The following is a 21,459-nucleotide window of genomic DNA, read 5'->3' as shown; positions in this document are numbered from 1 at the left end:
TCCAAGTTCCTGGCTGCCACGCATTGCTACAGTTTCATCCCACAAAAAACACATAGGTCTGGAAGGATTCGGGTGTATATTTCTGGTCTCATATAAAGTCAAATTATAGGTCCATAGTTGTCGTTTATAAAACGATACACCATTAACAAGACAAGGTGTCGGTAAACATTGTTCTAAGTCAAAAGATACCACTACAGTGTCAGAGTTTGTCTTTGATATGTCTTTATCAATCTTCTTTTGGTTATAAGCAGAATCAGCCATTTCTAAATGTTCATCTTTTAACTTCTGTGTATTTATTCTCTCTTCCTCTATTCCCGATGATTTTATAATCATCTCATATTTCGGCCATTCCATAGTAACGGAGGTTACAGATGGACAGTTGAAAAGAGTGTTAAGTACTACTAACAATATGATGTTTGTATTCAAGTTTACCACACACAAAGAACTAAGTTAAATTTTTAATGCTATCTGATTTTTAATTGTATAGCCATTTTACATTCAGAGAAATCACTTTCCAAATGTGGTAACGGAGGTTACTCATACAACTGTTCAATGTGTGTTTTGGTCTTTTCTAAGGGTCAACTCTGTGAATTTATAAAAGTTGCAAGCTTGCAAATTTTTTATCATGCTTTTTAAATATCAAACAGCCCTGTTCAATTGTCAAATACGAGAGTTATTCCATAACTTAATTTTATTTTGATCCAGTGAAAGTAACGGAGGTTACTAGCAAAGGTAACGGAGGTTACTTGTCTGATTAGTGCTTCAATTTTGACCATTTTATGACAAATTTAGGGAAAATAAAAACATTAGACTCAGTAGAACTGACAATATTAATATATTATTTATAAAAACAGCATTTTTGCACCTTCAGTACATTAAATTAATTACAATTTACCTATACTGACCTAAGTACAGTTTGATGATTCTACATTTCAAATATCTCATTGATTTTTTTTATCAAAGGCATATAGAATTCTATTTCCTCTGATTAACATTTTTGGAGGCTTTAGAATTTTTATGATTTGCTCAAATTTAATGTACTTTGTGTCTTCCTCATCCATTATGAACACCTTTTTGTCGTGACCATACATCTTCATAAACATTACTAAAACTTCTCCTTCTTCCTCGCACACATTACTCTGACAAATACCTACATAATTAAAAACTTTACTGGTGATTTCACTCTTTATTTTCACAAGAATATAAGTGCCTGGATGGATATTGAGTGCACTTAGATCAAATTCAGATAAGTGCACTGATGGTCCTGGTTGGGGACCTTCATCAGCTGGTTGGAGTTCTTCATCACTCGAATATACATCTGAATATCTTAAATGTTCAGTCCCTGTATAATATTCATCATCACTTTCTTCAATATTTTCATCTTCAAAAACAGTGATTGCATGTAACTCAGAGTTTGCTGTACGACCAGCAAAAATGGAGGTTTTGTCACATTTAAAAAAAAAAATGGAATGAGTTTAAACCTAACTTTGATTTCTTTTTGCTGTTTGTTGATTTGATTTCGAAACTTAGTTTATCTATGACAGTTTCCCATCTCTCATTTAGTACAGTTTCATTTGTTTGGACATCTTCTTTAGGGACAAACAAAACTATGACATTCTTACAGCATTTAACAGCTTCTTCAAAGTATTCTTTAGCAGAATTTATGTGGAGGTTTTGTGACCTAACTTTATCCCAATATGTATTCTTTATAACAGCTCCAACTCCATCTACCGCACCTTTACCATGGGATGCAGCAAAAGTAACCCATTCTATTGACCAAAAACCCAAATCGTCTTCAAGGTAGCACAGATTTGAAACTGTAAATCTACTAAGAACTGACCTGCAGCATTGTCAGAAAAAAAGATTAGATTATGCACCATAGGGAATTCTTTTTTGATGACTTCTCCAATGACTCTTAAAAAAATTCCAAACAGCATACTTGCTGTGATTTAATTCATCACTGATGACTGCTACTGACTGTACTCTTCCTGCACTCCAAATGACACATGTAAAAATAGTTGCTTGTCTCTGTTTCCAGTGGGCACTTTGTATTTGGTTTTGCTCAATAAGAGTAGCATTTTCTGCAAAGTCAACTTGAACTACTGCTTGGTGGACATCTTCGTGTTTTTTGCACAATTCAAAGTAGGCATGTTGGGCTCTTTTTATTAATGTATGTATGCTCCTTAAAAACTGGAAGCTGCTTGTTTAGTTCTTTAATTAAACAATCAATTGACGACACCTTCTCACTGACTTGAAGAAAACCTTCAATTTCCTCCCACTTCTTCCATTTAACTTCCAAACTGTAATCTAAATCCTTTGGCAGAAAAATCTTTACATCATAGTTGCATTTCTTACATTGATAAACATGCAATCTTCTTTTGATTGATCACAACACACTTTCTCTAACAAAGCATTGTAGCTTATTGGAAAATTTGTTGCAACTGATTTAATTGCATTTATTAAAAATGAAAAACTCAAATGTTTCTTACAAATGCAAACATTGTGTGGAGTTTGACTGGCTAGCAGAACAAATTTAGGTCTACAGCTAAAAAACTTTGACAAGCCTATTTCAATGTCTGGAAACTGCTTTGTAAATTCATAATGTGCTTCACGTATGTTCATCAGCATGTGTCGAATAGGAACCTTCCTTTTTTCCCCTGTAACTTCGTCTTTAATAGACCTGACGTCTCTTTTTCCTGGGGCCTGTCTACTTATGATATCACTGCAGTAAAACTCTGCAACTTTCTTCTTAAGTCCATCTTCCTTCTTTAACTCTTTTTTGTTTTTGAATAGTTCTTTACATGTGTCTTTTAAGTGTAAACTCCTCTTAATCACTGCTTTAATTACTGCTTGTTGTTTACTTGGGCTTTTTGGTAAAGAACCAACAACTTTCTTTACAGCTTTGCCTAAACTTTGAGGAGTTCTGTAAACTACCTTTTTTGGTGTGTTTGAGCAATTTTGGTTTGTTATAAACTTCTTTTTCATTCTATGTCTTTGAACCTTAAGTCTAGTCTTTTCTCGGTTAATTTCTCTTTCCTTTTCAGTCAAAGTTAGTTTATTTTTATGATAATCCTGCTTTTTCCGTTCCCGATCTTTCAACAAACTTTCATTCCATTTTAACTTATCTTCTTCCTTCCTCTTCTTCCTCAACCTCGCCATTAGTTCCTTTTTTGAAATTGGAGCCATAATCTGAAAATTAAAATGATTAAATAGATTTGGCCAATTATTTTAGAAATGCATACTTCACAACTTTTGTTGCTTATTACAAGTAGGGCACTAACAACAAACAAGTGTTTCATTGTCAACAGTGTTTCGTTGCCACTGAGCTTAGGTAGGGTGATGAGAACATTCTTAACAGTTTAAATATTATTTCTACGAGTAATAAGGCAGACATGACACTATTAAATTTTAAACAGTGTGTAGTTAAGGATAGGCCTACCATAAAGTAATTTTGTATTGTAAAATCACATTTGTTTAGTAAGAATCGGCTTGAAAACAAGTATAAGTAAAAATTAAATAAATCCCATTAAATGTGTGAGAAATCTATTGTGATGCTTCCCAACAGGCATGGTTTTGTAGTAGGTTTGTCAAGTAACAAGAAACAACATTACAACAATTTATTTTGTTTTGCAGATTACTTCTGAGTATTTTACTTCACTGATACCTCCTTAACCGTAACATAATGTAACCTCTGTTACCGCATTAAAACCATTTTTAATATCTTAAAAAAATATGTTTAAATGGTAACATAACCTCAATGTATATTCTTCTTTGCCCTGACAAAAACACAATAAACTAAATAATTTTAGTCAAGTTACATAAACTTTTCCTTCTTATTGGTAACAGAGGTTACATTAAACATTCAATAAGTTAATAGCTAAAAAATCAAATATGAAGCTTACCTTTTCTTCAAACTTTGAAGAACATACAGTCAAAGAACAGAGCTGCAGAATGAACAAGAACTATTAACAATGAATCAGCTGATTATACCTGTAAAAATATTTTTTACTTACTCATTTTTATAGTGTCTTGGGAGCAGACTTTTAGGAATGAAGTAACCTAAAATTATTTATAAAATCAAACAAAAAATCACATATTCTAATTTTTTGGCTTCTTGACAATGTGTTAAATTAAACAAAATGTGGGTAAATAAAACTTTTAATAATTTCATGTTGGTTGATGTTTTTATGGAATGGCCGTAATACAGAATTTATATTGATAAGTTATAGTTCTTCCTTTATTCCAGCTGTTGTTTGATTGATGGTATGTCAGATTAGCTACAGGCCTTATTATATCTCTGATTTACTTAATCACATTCTGGACCTTAGAAGTGATAAGTAATGATAAAAACAATGTACTATGTTGCAAACATGAAAATTGTCAATCAGGGACCAAAAATGTAAGTAAATAAAGTACATGATTTAATTGGTGCACACTTGAGATATTAGAGTTCCTAAAAATGTTGACTATTGGGTAACAAACATTATATACCTTAGGATTTGTAAGGAATCCCAGCGAGTTCTTCATTGAAGGATTACTTTTACTGGATGATCTCACTGTAGAGATTATCACAACCAATTTCTCTTTGCCCTGGAACTGGTGGACTGAGCCTACTTCGACTGATTTCCAGCCTAAAGAAGAGAATTTCTCACGGAATGTATTCACCTGTTAGCCAAAAAAAAGCAAATTTTGATGTTAAAAATAGAAATTTCATCAGTTTATCATACAAATTTTAATTAATATAATATTTTATATAATGTACAGTTCTAACGCCTTTTAAAGAAATAATATTTACGGCTTATTAACAGTTATTCACAAGCAAGACCTACAGGCACGGACACCAAGAGCCGACTGGAAGGTATACGGCTCCTCAAGGTCACTCACTAGTGCTGCCAACTTTAACTGGTTCAAAAAAGTAATATCACTGGGGTCCGAGCGGACTCCGCGCGACCACTGGAGTGATAAGTCTGTGGCGAATCACTTTTAAATTTATATTAACTTATTCATAATAGTTTTAAATTACATATAATAAACTATTCAAACAAAACAAGCAATAAATGAAAATTAAATATCCAGCAATAACAATGAAATATAAATATAACAAGAATCAACAATAAATATGTATAATTTACCAGACACCACAAATAATTAAATATATAATAAATACTGTACGCAAATAAATTAAGCACTGAGGTAATATGCACTCCTAACATCTATGGTTTGTGTTTCTAACATCTTCTAACTCCTGTGTGTTTTTAAAATTCTTGATGTCTAACTGCCACTGTTCATTCATAGGTATTATATGTTCAATCTGATATTTGGTAATTTTTATTGTTTTATTTTTATAGTTTAACTCCACGCAGTTCTGAAATAGGAATATGTTTCCTACCAATATTGGGCTGTTTAGATCAGGTGTCACGTAAAACGTGTCTTCAAGTATAACTTTGCCAATTTTTTTGGCGATTTTTGTCGAGCCCAAAACTGTTAATGGTATATACCGTTAGCCGATATCAACGAGGGTATGTTGCTAGTATTTAATTTTGTTTCACAAACTAGGTCTGCTCTAATAATGTTTATGTTACATCCTGTATCTATAATGCAGGGTACTGGATGTCGAGGGTTTGTGGTCAAGGCTACGTCTATTGTTAGGACAGGTATCTTTTTCGTGGTTTTATTTTCGCAATTAAATATGAGTTCATAAATATCCTCTAATAATAATGTTTTATTTTTCCTCGGTCTGTGTATCCTGTCTTGCGTTATTTCTTGCAAGTTAGTACAATCTATCATATTCTGTTTCTTCTGTTGCTCTATGTGATTTAAAATCTGTATAGTGTCTATCTCAATGGTTTCTTCCAATCCAGTATGTGTGTTTACCTCCCCCATTGTACTACAATCTGGGTCCTGTTTTACGTGCGCTACCCTCTTTAATACGCTAGGTTTTATCTGTCGTGTGAAATTTTCTGAGACTGCAAGGTTTCTTGTAAAGCTGGGTTTATTTATATTTGTTGTCCCCGAGGGGTTTGGTTCGCTTAGGGTTGGGGTTGGATTGAACACAGATTGAAGTTTTATGGTGTGTATAGGCTTTTGCATAATAGGTTGTTCAATTTCTTCCATCTTCTTTAAGGGTGGGAATTTTTGATTATAATCTATGGCTTTAAATATCACTTCTGAACTGGTCTTTCCAGGGGTTGATAGTGGTAGTACTTTGGGGTTAGTTGGAGTAAATGTCATAGACTTTATACATTTGTAAGTTTGTCGATTCCTTTGGTTAAGATCTATAGTGTTATTTGTTTTCGCTTTTAGTAAGGGGGAAGTTCGGTAAGGGTTAGTATGACCTCCCCCTATTTCCCGTTTTTTTTTTTATTCTGTTTATAATAATTAGACTTGTAACATGATTCGATATTGTGGTTTGTTCGCTTGCAGTACCTGCAGAACAGCTCTTGTGTATTGTTGGTTTTAGGTGCCAAGCGGTTACTTTGGGGTTGAGAAGTTAATGAACGTTGCTCGAACCAACATTGTTCAGTGTTATGGTTGTCTTTACGGCAAATAGTGCAATACCTATTTTGTCTAGCAGGTTGTATTTGGGAATGGGTTTTGTCTTCTCCTATCACTGAAGGTAACGTGTTTAATCATAGGTGGCCTTTGGGTTTGTTTGGGGTAGTTTGGGCTTTCCATATGTCTATTCTGGTGAGGACTAGGTGTTCTATCATATCTTGGCTTATATTTTGAGTTTTCATACGGGGATGGAGACCTTTCGTACCTGTGGTTATGATTTGAAATTTGGTTTGTAGTTAGGGTAGCTACTAAATTGGTTAGGGTGTTAACTTCTGTTTGTAGTTTATGGATGATGTTTTGTTCATATAAGGGTGTACTATAGGGTCTGTTTGCTGCAACCCTATTGTACCATTCTTTGTTTTTCATTTGTGTTAGAACTAGCTGTTCTGTAATTTTTAAATTAGTCTCTAGATCTCTTAAGGTGTCGTTTTTCAGGCCTATCACTCGTTCACAGATTTCTGGTTTTAGTCCCTGTATGATAAAATGTATAATTTGCTTGTCCTGTATTGTAGGGTCATATCTTCGGCATGTTGTTAATATATCTAAAAAAATAGGTTAGTGTTGGCTCGTTCTCTCCCTGTATTTTGTGTTCTAAAATCATTTGTAGACCCTGGGTTTGTGCTAATGGAGTGAAAGCCTCTATGAAACTTTTAGCAAGTTGGTCCCATTGTATGGCTTCCCCTCGTTGTTTTTGCTTGTAGTGTTTGAACCAAGTTAGTGCTGTGCCTGATAAATGCGCTGGGAATAAATTAACTTTAGTGTTATCTGTCCATCTGTTTGAAGTTGCTGCCACTAGGAATTTGTCCAAAAAAATCTTGTGGATTTTCGCTTTGGAGACCTGTGTAAGTCCCAGCTGATATTAACGGTATGTTTTCCCCCATGGTTGCTGTGTTAGTCCTGTAAGGTAGTGTGAGTGGCTCGTAATGTTGTGCTAAAGTTGGGGGTGCTTGTGTCTTGATGTCCGCCTCAGGGTTATGTACTGTGTCATATAAATTAGTTCTCTGCGCTAGAAAATCCTCGATTGTAGCTAGATCCTTATAGTTTTCCCTGTCCTCTTCACTAAGGTGAGTCTTTTGTGTAGTTAAATTATTAAAGATGGTTTTAATATTAGGGTGACTTGCGCTTATACGTGTTAAGTTCTTAAGTGCCGCTAGGATAGGTCTGAGGTCCCCTACAGTGTCTGTGTCTAGATTGTATTCCATTTTTATTTAATATTTTTACTATGTCACTTTTGGAAGTCCTGTATGTGTCTAATGGTATTAAATCTTCATGTAGTATGGTTTCCATTTAATTATACATGTCCATTGACGTATCTAGTTAGTTTACTTGGCGTTACTCTAATTACGGGTTTGAACATATTTTTGAGTTATTGGAAATTTAATTTGTCGTCTAGGTAAATGAGTGGTTTGTCACTGAAGTAGGCTATTTTAGTTAAATACTTTCTTATGAATATTATTTAGTTCTAATTTATACCTAGCCTATGAAACTATGTGCTTGCCCATGTGAGGAATTTGAATGCCAATCGAGTTTTAGCGCCTCCACCATGTAAGGTTTTGTAGTTTGGTTTAGTTTAAGATTAAGGTTGTGACATATTATGAGCAAGGGTTGCTGTGAGAGGATTTAATAATAGGTTAGATTGGCAGTACAATACCCTCAAATGAACCAATACATATTTTATTTTGTGACAACATCTTATTAAATTGATTAAAAATTTTAATTAACAATTGATTGGGTCAACCGATATATTAAGCACAAATTTTAATACCTTAATACTTTGAAGACATATTTAATATTAAATTACTCATTACAATTTATTTTAAATTTAATTCATTATAACATTTACTAGTAATTTTGTAGTGTTGCAATAATTATGAGTTCATGGACAAACGTGAGAAACTTTCTTTTAAATAGCTAAACATTTACATGAATTTACATTTTCGAAATTATGAACATTTAAACAGATATGGAATTGAAAATGATTAATGAACCCTAAAATATACTAAGTTCTTAAAATTACTTACATTTTATTCCACTTTACACTTATTACGCCTAGAGATATTTTTCCGCACACGAACACCAACACTAGCACTCCCGAACTTCAGTTTTCGAATTCCCGTCCTCGACTTCCTTGTTCTTCTTGAGATTCCTTCAGAAATCAGGACCAAACCAACCTCATGCTTATTAGTGAAATTACACCTAGTAATGCTATTATAAAATATGCTTATTATCATTTTGTTAGTATGGTTTTTATTTAACTGTATGTGAATGAAATTGTACTAACCTCAAACCGCATCCTAAGATAAGTTTTGGACACCGATAGTTGAACTGTTCTGTTGACAATAAGTCAACAGCTGATTCCAGCATCGGTCTCTACTCAGTGTGCAGGGGTTCCCCACTACTACGATTAGCAGGGCTCTAGCACGTGTTACTGCCACATTAAATTGCTGCAACCAGAAAGCAGACATTGTCAGGAATTCTACAAATAATGATATGGAAAACTTACTTAAAACCATCATTCTAAGACATTTATTTAAACAGATTTCAAATATAAAACACAACTATTCGTTTGCAAGTTCAACCAATAATTGATCAAATATATTGTATGCCTTATAGGTGATTTGCATAAGCTATATTGTATTATTATAATTTATTAAAAGTTCACTTTTATGAACCTCATGTGTTTTAAGACATTGTCAGGAATTCTACAAATAATGATATGGAAAACTTACTTAAAACCATCATTCTAAGACATTTATTTAAACAGATTTCAAATATAAAACACAACTATTCGTTTGCAAGTTCAACCAATAATTGATCTAATATATTGTATGCCTTATAGGTGATTTGCATAAGCTATATTGTATTATTATAATTTATTAAAAGTTCATTTTTATGAACCTCATGTGTTTTAAGAGTAACTATCAAAGTTTGATGATTATTTCATCTGGTACTCTGTAAAATAATACAGAATTTATATTGATAAGTTATAGTTCTTCCTTTATTCCAGCTGTTGTTTGATTGATGGTATGTCAGATTAGCTACAGGCCTTATTATATCTCTGATTTACTTAATCACATTCTGGACCTTAGAAGTGATAAGTAATGATAAAAACAATGTACTATGTTGCAAACATGAAAATTGTCAATCAGGGACCATAAATGCAAGTAAATAAAGTACATGATTTAATTGGTGCACACTTGAGATATTAGAGTTCCTAAAAATTTTGACTATTGGGTAACAAACATTATATACCTTAGGATTTGTAAGGAATCCCAGCGAGTGTAAGGATTACTTTTACTGGATGATCTCACTGTAGAGATTATCACAACCAATTTCTCTTTGCCCTGGTGAACTGAGCCTACTTCGACTGATTTCCAGCCTAAAGAAGAGAATTTCTCACGGAATGTATTCACCTGTTAGCCAAAAAAAGCAAGTTTTGATGTTAAAAATAGAAATTTCATCAGTTTAGAGTAAGTTATAGAACTCAAAAGTCACTACACCCAAAAGTTGAAACAAGCTTACACAATTTTAGAGAGAATGTTGAAAAGAAAAATCCAAGGATACAAACAGAATGTTCAGTTGGCAGCACATACATTGTAACTAAGTTGCATGGTGAAAATTTAACTTATAAAATTTAATATCATGGTATATACTTACATTTTGGACTCTAAAGAAAAGAAATCTCAATACTAAATTCTTACACTATTGAAAATTAATTAAAACATGTGTATTTGTTATGTTTACACACACACACACACACACACACACACCCGTGGAATTTTTTCCCGAACTTCAGTTTTCGAATTCCCGTCCTCGACTTCCTTGTTCTTCAGTTTTGATGTTCTTCTCCCGCCAGCTCATGACCACGCCTCTTCCAAATCTCTCCATCATAATTGGTGAGTACCAATTTTTCATATCAGCATGGCTGCCCCTTACATCGTCGCACGGTTTTTTTATATATAAGCATTTCCGCTGCTTAAGCAAGGAATTTATTGCTAATAGAGTGTACACTTAATGATTTGTTGATTTTAAAGTGGATACTGGGATGTCCACTTTCGAAATTGAGCGTCTTAGTATTTAGAAAGTGGTCACCCCATTAACTTTTTTAATATAGGTTATTTATAAAAGGAAAATTTTGCTAAAAAAATAATAGAATATAATAACTTATTCCAATAACTTATTTTGGCATTGAATGTAAACATAAACTGATAGTAACATAACATTAAAGTTCTTACCTGATGAAATGAAGAATCTGGTGTAAAGCTTACACTCTTCCACTCAACATCTTTTCCCTCCAAAACTTGCCAGCTGATTAAACTGAGTTTGGTGGATTTTTAAAGAAATCAAAGAATGTTGGAACGATGTTGTTGTTGGAACAACTGCCATATTTCTAAAAATACTTTTAACAATAAGGATTAAAGTGTAATCCTGAAAGGTTAGGTGTCCACTTTCAATATACTTACCTTGCTTTAAGTATTAGTTCATATTATTAATTTGATTAATTAATGAATATTGTTTGGTAAATTGCTGAGCAACAACAATGCTTTAAAGTTTATTTATTTTAGTTTAACAAAAGGAACATACTTGAAATCTTATGTTTAACCCTTTTTGTGCCAGGTCAAAATTTATTGTCACTTTCAAGAATGCCGGATTTTTCAAATCGTTCTACTAAAGGATGCCAGGCCTTTTTAGCTATCTTGCTTGGTCTTCGTTAAAAAAGAAAATGGTTAAAATTACAAATATTGAGATATTTATCTAATATTTCTACCTGTTTGCAGAAAAAATAAATTTCCTTCCTAAAAACTATAAAACAAATCTTATTTTTCAATGTACAGTAATTTTAAAAACTAAAAAAATAAAAATATTTACTTGCATTATACAATTTTTTCTTTTCACATGAAAATGGGACTTTGAAAAAATATGTAAAACATTATATCGCTTGAAAGAGAAAATAAAACTAAACACAAACATGTAAAGTTTTTATTAATTTCTTGAAAACTGTATAAGTAACATTAAGTTTTTTAGAAATCTATATTTTAGTATTTTTGTGTGTTTTTACACTAAATGGATACTCCTTAATAAATCCCTTAACATTTTGCACTGGACAATTAATTATTACTGGTTGTCTAAAACAAAAATTTAATTTGAAACATATTTACATTAGTACATATTTGGGTTTAGAATTTTAGACCGTTACAAATATGTGGTGAGGTAAATATACAGGGTTCAATCCTTTCTTACATCTTTTGCACACAAATGTTGTCTTTCTCCGTTTCCCTCTACTGCTAGTGCTAGCTGCACAGCAAACTGAACAGTTTTTCCCTTTTCATGGGTAATTTGTTTATAAATTTACAACCAGCTCTGCAATATCCACCACCAACTACGACAGGTTCACCTGTAGTAATAGTGGGCTGTTTTGCACATTTTTGTTCCAAAGTCAATCCCTTGAAATCGCTTCAGTTATACATTAGAACAAAGTCCAATCTAGTCCCAGGATTATTTGAGTTTTGTTTGTATGTAAGCATTCAGTACCATTCGTGATAAGATGTTAAATTCTACCCTCTTCCACTGTTTAAATGACCCTCTTTCCTCTAAATATTGGCAAAGTATTTGCTCCAAAACATCTATCCCCCTCATGTAGCCATTGTAATTTCCGATTATAGAAAGCTTATTTGTAATCTTAGTATATGTCCCATAGGTTCTGGACCTTCTTCCATTGGCTGCCTTAGAATCTGTTGATAGCAGCAGTACTTGTTGTTCCGACTTTTCTTTCTCTTACCATAACATGAGTAAATACTTAAATATTTTGCTTCTCCCATATTGAATCTATTGAGCATTTCTTTAGGAGTTCTTTCCGTTTTCGTTTAATGTTCTAGTTAGAAAGATTTCATTTTCATAAATCTGTACCTCAGAACCAGACTAGCGCAACTCACATGTCACTAATTTTACAGGAGAGCACAAAACTTGTAAGAACATATGTTTCTTTACTGTAACAATTCTATGGCTTGGACTTTTTATGAATTATTATGTTTTTTATGTTTTTAGAGGTGAATTATTCATGACTTTGGTTTAATAATTTTTTTGAAATTTTTTAATAGCTTGGTAAGGGACTTACGCTGTTATGGTTCAAAATAAAAAACACATATATTTAAGATACGCTTTTATTTTTATATACATCTAAATTAATAATACTTATTTATTAATGTGTTTACATAAGTAAGGTTAAGTCAAAAATTAAAACATGAAATTCATTGGTAGATGATAAATATTTTTTTTTAAATAACTCAACTGACGTTGAATGTTCATCTGGAAAGTCTCCCGCATCCTCTCCATGGGGCAGGAGTTGAAAGTAAGCTTTATACTCATTAGGTACCCATTGTAAAATTGTCATGAGATCTCTGTATTTCTGTGAGCTGATTGGCTTTTTGCTCTGTCTTAGCTGAGGGATGGTTGTAGGCATTGTAACTTCTTGATTTCTCAGAGATCGTCTGGTTAGGTCAACTTCTTTGAACGTGTCATTTTTAAAATTAGTTTTGTAAAAAAGAACACCCACTTTGTCAGATCTAAGTTGCAACCACACAGTTGCAGATATCAAAAAGGGTTCACCATCAGTGTTTTTCTTTCTTGCTACGAAAGCAGATTTTCTGCCTTTCACAATGGCCATGAAATCTAGAAAATCTTCTAAATTCATTCTCTTAACTTCAAAGGGGTCTTTCTTCTTACAGGAAGCAATAAAATTTGCCCAATCATTACATGTATATATTGTGTTGCCAGAAATATGTTTCTTGGCTCTTTCAATTATACTGTGTTGGCCATCTACTTCCATATGTGTGTGACCTGGAAGCAAAAATTTGTGATTTATCTCTCTCAAGTTTGGACTAGTTTTCAATAACCATATATACATTAAAATCATGTTCATGTTACGGTTTTGTCCGCTACAGTTGTCTGTCCAGACGGTTAATTTCTCAATTCCGCTTTCAATAATATCTCTACTTGCCCAAGCATAAAAACAAGAGGCCATTTCACTTCCACCTCTACCCCCTGTTACTTCATCCCATAGCATGCACCAGGTCTTATTGTTTGCAGGATCATGAATCGTGTAATTTAGTGTCCAAAGTTTCCTTAGGTAAAAGCTTTGTGAATTTGTAAGATTAGGTGTAGGGAGACATTTTTGAAGGTCAGCCATTACTACTTTGCTTTTGTGATCTTCTTTTCCATGAAGTTTGTCTTCCCTTTTCAAACGATATCTGGACGCAGCCTCATCTAAATGCTCTTGGTGTCTCCTGCTAATCTCTTCCAATTCTTCTGAATTTTGTTTATTCTTCAATCTACATTCAAATTCATCACACACATCGCATGTGTCATTGTCTGGTAACTTGAATGCCATGTTAAAGTCCTCATTAAACACTTTGCTAAACAACCACTTCTTTGCAGGATTAACTTGTTTTTCTCTACACTCTTCAACATACAGTCCATACATTTTGTTAATGTTGAGGTGATTGCCCAAATATTTCCTGCTTGTACGTTCTCTGCTGTAATGGCTTTGATACGCTGGATATTTTGAAATATGAGATTTAATTCCATCTATTATTTCATTCTTAATTTTTGTTCCAGGTACATGTTTACCTCTTTGGTCAGGCTCAACCATTCCTGTCTTGCTTGTTTTCTGTTGTGATATTCGCATAAACATCTCAGAGATAGCCAGAGTGTTTAGGAAAAATGTTTTGCAGACTATTTCTTCACAACTATTTATTTGAAAACTAAATTTATTACTTTGAGCCCGGTTTCCCTTTGAGCCATCTTTCTTCCTGGACCTAGCGACAGGCTTGCTGCTTATACAGGAAACAACAAACTGACGTTTAGAATCCCAGTCTCTGTCTTCTCTCCAAAAATCTGAAAATATACCTTCTCTCTGATCTTTGGTAAAGCGCTGATAGCACTTGAGACGGCAAGTAGATTTGCAAGGAGATTTCAGAGATCTTGCTTTAATCTCTGCTCCCTTAGCACTAAGATAGTTTTTTCCACTAACTCTTAGCTGTTTCCTCACACATTTTTTCCATTTGTTTTCATTCCTCACCCTCTTCTTTCCTTTTTTTACATTAGGATTGGTTTTGTTTGCTTCTTCCTCCGTGTCCGAATCAGTGTAAGGAACCAGTAGAATTTTGTCTTGAGCTATCTTTTGGCTCCTCCTCACATAAGAAGTACTGTCACTTGAAACCTTTGAAGCAACTCTAGGAATACTCACTATAGACTCATCAGTAGATAGTTCTGACTCTGAGTTGAAACGAGGACAGTATGTGCTATCAATATCAGTGTCATCTACGTTAGATGACAAAACAGAAGTTCCTGGTGATGGGATATCTGCATTACCAGAGACAGCCAATTCTTGAAGACTATCCTCTTCTTCAGCAACTAGGCCTGAAAAATATGAAATTGTGAATTATCGGTTATAAATGTGGTATTATAAATTTAAAACTTGATTAACACAACCGCTGAAGATCATAATTAAAGTATATATAATTAGAAGTGTTTAAGCATCACATTTTTAGGTCCAGTATGAACTAATGTATGAAAGCCTTGGTAGAATCATTTGTAAATTAGTATGACAAAACATTTGTTTTATTGAAATTTTATTCACATTTTGTACAACATAAAAATTTGTCTCTACAAAAAGAAGGCCGAATGTCAAACTTGAGATTAAAATTGCAATATCAAGCATGGTAAACTACATATTTTTAGCAGTTTGCAATCATCAAAGCAGCTTTAAAAATATGAATTAGTTGTATATGGCACCAAAAATTAAGATAAATATATACGTATGAATGTACTTGTAACACACTTAATCTGTAAGAACGAAAAACACTCACTTCATGGGTAAGCTTAAGTATACAAATAGCTATTATTTGTGTAGTATGACAAAAAAACAAGTCTACTATAATTTACAAAACTTTCCCATCATGGTGAATGGTTTTATAGGGCTGCAATATAATAAATGACCATCAGTCGATTAACAGTATATCGACTATTCATATAATCGTAGTATCGATATTCGTGATTATCTACCACAACCAAAATATCCTACCGGTAATTACATCATAGTTATTTCAATTCACAGTCTAATTCAGCTGTAATATCTAAAATAATAACAGATGACAATGTTATTAATTTTAAATATTTATAATTCGAATGTTTATGTACTCAATAGTTTCGATATTGACTATCGATATACTGGTATTCGACGGGTGGTCGCTTATTATACTGCAGTCTTTTATAGTAGTGAGTTTAAAAACATTCTTGATGAACACTTACCTTGCGATGAAAAGGAGATATCATATGACTGAAAATCCTGGTTGGTAATACCATCATTCCAAACAATATTTTCATCAGTAGCGAATTCTTTATTACTTTCTGATTCGACTTCCATTATATATTCATTTTCATTGTTGAGAAGAACAAACGGATCAACTGCCTGCAAAATATAAATTTATTGTATTTTTACGACCTTCAGTGAAAATAGGCTAATAGTATAATTATTGTTGTGGTATGCTTATAATTTAATTTTGTACGGATAGGCTCAGCCACTTGAAAGTAACTCACACCAGTATTGTAAACAGATTTATCAATCTATACCAATTTGATTACCAATAAGTGTTTTAACCCTATAAGTGGTAGGGATGAAGTTGCTGGAGAGTTTTTAACAAGTTTTGGGACCCAGAGGTTTAACAAAAGAATAATACCAGTTGTTAGAAAAAAATGAGGGCTAAGAGTTATAACAGTAAAAAAATTGGTTTGCAACACAAGTAATTGTATAAGTATATTTTAACCAGGCTTACCTGTAATGATGTCAATGAGGGTGCAGGATTTGTGTCCATCGAAGACAAGCTTAAGACGTTTGTTTCATTGTTTTCTTTAGTAGTTTGTTCTGGTAATAATAGTAATTGCTGAGAATTATTTACATTGTCCTCCAAAGCTAATTGTAAAATAAGTTTCGCTCTGTTGCTCATGTTGATGAAACTATAAGTTTAGGTTAGGGCATCAATTCATGTAAATTTCACATTCGACCAATCAGCTGAGACATGCACAACTACTCTAGAAAATAAAACAGCTGTTTGTATCAACCATTCTAGCAACAATAAAGTTGAGCCAGAGTAGCGTAACTCCCCAGCTGGAGTTACGCTCTGTACTTTTTAAATTTTTGTGAGGACCATAACATATTAAGTGACATTACGCTGTTCTGGTTCTTACATCCCTTTGGAATTAAGCTATTTCAAACACTCCTATTTCCTGCTAGGTTTTTTTTAAGGAGTTACATTGTTATGGCTTTATAAAGCAGAAAAAAATATATACAGAATGCTCAAAACCAGAATATCGAAAAAATTTGGAGTTACGCTAGTGTGGTTCTGACGTACAGAAATATCATTGGCTAAGGAAATGGAATTGAAAACAAAATTATCAATAAATAAATGATAACCTTTTCTTAACAAGTCACAGATTTGTAAGAATTTGATTACGACTACAAAACCAAGACCATGTTTCTTTATGTCATCTTTTTCTGCTCCCTTACAGCACCTTTATAAACCTCAAAATTGCATGCAGTAGTGGGTTGTAGAGTCGCATAGCATCAATAGCTTGACTCCCCAACGGTGATGGTTTTTGGCTGGTATGGGAGTAATTGGCTGTGAGTTTTTGTGACTACTATACTTTCATCAATGCTTATATATTGGTGCGGAATAAAATAATGTCTGGATAGACTGTTATAGTCTTGAAATAGTCAACTAATGGTTGAAACCTTAATGTAGGGTCATAATTTGGCTCCCTTGGACATGCAAGATTTCTGGTATCACATACATGGGAAAAAGTCAAAATTGCCTGGAAGCGGTTTCGAGGCATTACACTCCCAAACCAAGACCTCCGCTGACAAGGGAGAGTTGACCTATAAAGAGCCATTGTGGATTTTTGGGTAATGCCCATATTGAGCAAAATGCCAGAAAAGCAAACATTTCTGCAACAGTTACATTTTTCCCCTGTCGTAGCCTACTTGTGTTGGGTAAACAATGTAGATTTGCCTCAACAAACCTTCTGGCATACTTGCTTGTAAATTTAACACCGCAGTTAATCAAACCCAAAGTGAATAAAGTCTAAAGTACATGATAGGTGAAGAGTTTCGGGGGGGGGGGGGGCAGTGTTTTTACATCTGGTTGTTCACTGTATAAGAAGTTATGTGAAAATCCAGGGTCATTTTCCTCAGTTACAGCTTGCCATACAGGCCTACCAGCATCAGTTTCTTGATCTTCCTCACTATGATGGTGATCAAACCTATCCTGATTTACTGTAGGCCTACCAGCAAGACTGTTCTGTTAGGTTGGGTAACTGACCTACAATCATCTTCGTCACTGCTGCTTGCAAAATCAAACAACGTTGGTCCTGATGTATTCTGACTAGGCCTACCTGTTGAAGTGGAAGACATAGTATCAGATTCATGCCATGGATCTTCATCAGTGTCATCGATAATTGAGCTTTCAGCGGGCTCATCACGCAAAACACTTTAAAAGTTATTGTTTGTTATCACTATGCCCCCCTAAGGTTACTGGACAACGATAATGGAAATATTGTTTGGAAAAATACGAAGCCATCATCAGCAATGTTTTGTAGGCGAATTAAACTTATTTTCATGAAAGAAAATGCTGAGTTAATTAGTCCTGAAGAACTGAAACTAAAATGCGACTTCGTAATTTATCTCGTTTTGAAATGCTTGTGGGTTCATACAATGTTTCTATTGAATTTTCAATGTTTTTTACTATGTTATATTGTAATGTTATTTACATTTTATCAGGTACAAATGCAACAGCTAGGTGTTACATTTGCAATGCAAAACCTACGGAGATGACCATTCTTGTATTGCCAAAAATCGTCTGGAAACTGAGAATTTCAACTTTGGTTCGTCAACTCTCCATCTCTGGATTTATTGTTTTGAATGCTTGTTACACATTGCTTACATATTCTCCTTCAAGAAATGGCAAGTAAAACATGAAAATAAAGAATCTTTTGAAATTACTAAACGGAAAATTCAGATGGAATTTAAAAGTAAAATGGGACTAAATGTGGATAAGTCTAAACCTGAAAACGGATCTTATGATGATGTGAATGTCGCTAGGAGGTTATTTTTGGAAATACTGAAGTTCTGATAAAACTGGAATACGCCAAAACTGTCTTCTACTTTCTGGCATGAGAGATAAAGAGTTATTTTACTATGTCAACTTTCTTCTCCTCTTGAATGCCTCTTGCTGCCACCGCTTCAGGAGGGTAAATCTTACCAGACTTGGTAACTTTTGACTTCAAGTAAAATGCAACTCCTTGTAGTTCTCAGATAAATTTGTCTTGTAGTTAAGGTACAAGTTGCTCGTCTTGCTTTCCTTCATGTTTCATAGCTAGTTCGACCTGATGGTGGAATGAATCATCGGACATGAAGGAGTGTCCTTGTTCAAAGTACTTTATACACAGTTTTTCTAGTATTATATCAGGTGAGTTAACAATGTAATTCAAAAAAGTAATAAAGGCCCAACTCTTATTCAGGGCCGAGCAGTTGTCAAGCCACCACATTCTTTACATCACGGTTCAGTTGAATAAAGCATGAAATGCACTTATTATGTCCTCTTTTTTACGTTCAGAAAACTCCTTCGTGCCAAATTACAGCATTAGGCCGGTTTTTTGTGCCCTTACCCAAGGGCACAAAACTTTCATTAAACACAACGTCTTGTAAATACAACAACCTTAAATCCATCCAGTCGGGGCAGCTTCACCACTTTTTGGAGATCACCTGAATAATACACAGTAGACGTATCGTTATTACTTAGTTCTGAGTCCTTCTTATACTCCAGACGAGCTTTCTGATACCGCTCCTTGTGGTTTTGATAGCTTTCACATTCATTGCAAGTTATGGCATTGTCACCATGACTTGATTTATGAATGCTAAACGACTCGCACTGCTCACATTCTTCGTTTCCTTGCTTTGTAAATGATATTTTCATGCTCTTCAGGATAGATCTGTACAAATCATAGGAAATATTAGTGGAATGCTTAGACTTGAAGTCTTCATGCATTTCCTTTATAGTTTTGTCACTTGGAAGATAACGAACATTTGGTGCATGCTCACGCATGTAGTGCGAAATCGCAGGATTGTAAGTCTCAATATATTGTATTATTAGGATCCGATCAAGCTTTTTTGGGTTTGGGGCACACCCACGCTTGTCAATTTTTGATGCAACAACCTCTCTACCATTTAAAACTCCGGACAATTTAAATAAAGAACGTACTTCAAGTTTTCACAGCTTTGATATCGCCTTCATAAACGTGTAATTAACTACCCTTCTTGCCTAGCTGACTGAAAAGTTTGTTTCTATTCCCACCTTTTTTATAGCAAAAATTTGTTGCACAAACATTTCAGTGAATCCTAATAAATGTCTACTAAAATCCAAATCATTGGTTTCGCAGTACTAACGAAAGTGTTTGTTGTCTTGGATATCTTTGTGTTTTTTCTTTGTGTCCTGTGAGTTTGATTCATCAGCAGATGCAGAAATATTCAAATCCCTATCGTTCCCCTTACTGTTCAGAGATACGTTTGTTATACGTTACATTAGGTAGGTTAGAAGATGAGATTGGGATATTGTTTTTTTTCTTTTGTGACTCATCTTTTGTAAGATTTGGTAACAGTTAAAATGGAGATTCACAACAGTCGGTATTTAATATTGGGCGATTACGTACAAATTGTCTTAAGATATACATAAACTATACAAAATACATAATTATAAATACATAAAGATAATACAGAAAATAAAGCAACATTGTAGACATCATTTTCCATGCCCCCATATATGTGAATTAGTCTTCTATTTTTGGAAATGAGTGAAGTTGTTTCATTTTGTCACTAACTTGTGGTTAGGGGCCATCGTGAGGATGACTATCTCTTTTCCTGGTTGTAGTTGTTTGGAATAAGTCGTCGAGCTCTTTGCACATGATGTGCACATCTTTGTCCTGAAACTATTGCTTCAATATTACATGACGCATTTCTGTAATGATGTAAGAACAATGTACAAAACATGCATGATATGGAAGTTTTATTCAATAATGTTACTTCAACAGACTTTAAAAATTGGTTCCTAAACCAGTCCAGATTCATCTGCCTCTTTTGAATCTGTTTACAACTAGATAGTTAGGAGGATTGGTGCAGTACTCTGCCTTTAACCCTTTCACCGCCATGACCTTTTTCAAAAAGTGTACCCAAAACCGCCAAGCATTTTATGTATAGTGTTACCCTAAACCGCCAAGCCCTAATTGGGAAATTTGCAAGCTTTTGGTAAAATGCGTATTACTATGCACCATAACAAGATATCATTATAATTCTTGTTTTGTTTTGTTGCCAATGAAGTGGAGCACCGAAAAAAGTAAATAATATGGTATATCAGAAATTAAAAATAAAATTATAACCTTTTTTCAAACATTTTTTTGTTTGTTAATTAGGTAATGTGGGGTTATTTTTTTATCACTATGATACTGTCATTACCTTATAAAGTATCATTTCAAGAACATTTCCACTAATTTTTATAACAATATGTTTATAAATAAATTTTTTAGAAGATTTTATATGTGAAACTGCGTTTACGAGAAATTGGGAACAGTGAACATACAACAGAGTATTTTTGCTTTATATATGCAATTGTCATAATAGGTGCTTATATTTTTTACTTTAGTAAGACAACAATCAGAAAATACTGTGAATCCACAAAATTTAATTATATACAGGCCTAGTAAAAATATGGTACAGTAGTCTAACAGTGAATAAACAGTGTAATCCTATTTATGAAAAAAATGATCACTTACCAAACACAGAAACTCAGCACTCAGAAC

General features: G+C 33.6%; 2 protein-coding genes across 2 annotated transcripts; both read right to left on the bottom strand.

Annotated features, from left to right (window-relative positions):
• Positions 1-4,380: 4,380 nt before the first annotated feature.
• On the bottom strand, positions 4,381-8,945 carry LOC124372711 (probable RNA helicase SDE3). Its single transcript, XM_046831122.1, has 2 exons — positions 8,837-8,945; positions 4,381-4,665 (listed from the first exon to the last, which is right to left on the bottom strand). Exons 1-2 carry the CDS (start codon positions 8,846-8,848, stop codon positions 4,381-4,383), a joined length of 297 nt encoding a protein of 98 aa, XP_046687078.1. The 5' UTR covers positions 8,849-8,945.
• Positions 8,850-16,545, bottom strand: LOC124372710. Its single transcript, XM_046831121.1, has 5 exons — positions 16,389-16,545; positions 15,865-16,024; positions 12,849-14,973; positions 10,791-10,863; positions 8,850-8,999 (listed from the first exon to the last, which is right to left on the bottom strand). The coding sequence occupies exons 1-5, from the start codon at positions 16,425-16,427 to the stop codon at positions 8,850-8,852; spliced, it is 2,547 nt and encodes an 848-aa protein (XP_046687077.1). The 5' UTR covers positions 16,428-16,545.
• Positions 16,546-21,459: the final 4,914 nt, after the last annotated feature.

The sequence above is a fragment of the Homalodisca vitripennis genome, unplaced genomic scaffold (assembly GCF_021130785.1).
Source record: "Homalodisca vitripennis isolate AUS2020 unplaced genomic scaffold, UT_GWSS_2.1 ScUCBcl_3801;HRSCAF=9557, whole genome shotgun sequence".
NCBI lineage: Eukaryota > Metazoa > Arthropoda > Insecta > Hemiptera > Cicadellidae > Homalodisca > Homalodisca vitripennis.
The sequence above is the reverse complement of the archived record's forward strand: the minus strand, read 5'-3'. Positions and strand labels throughout refer to the sequence as shown.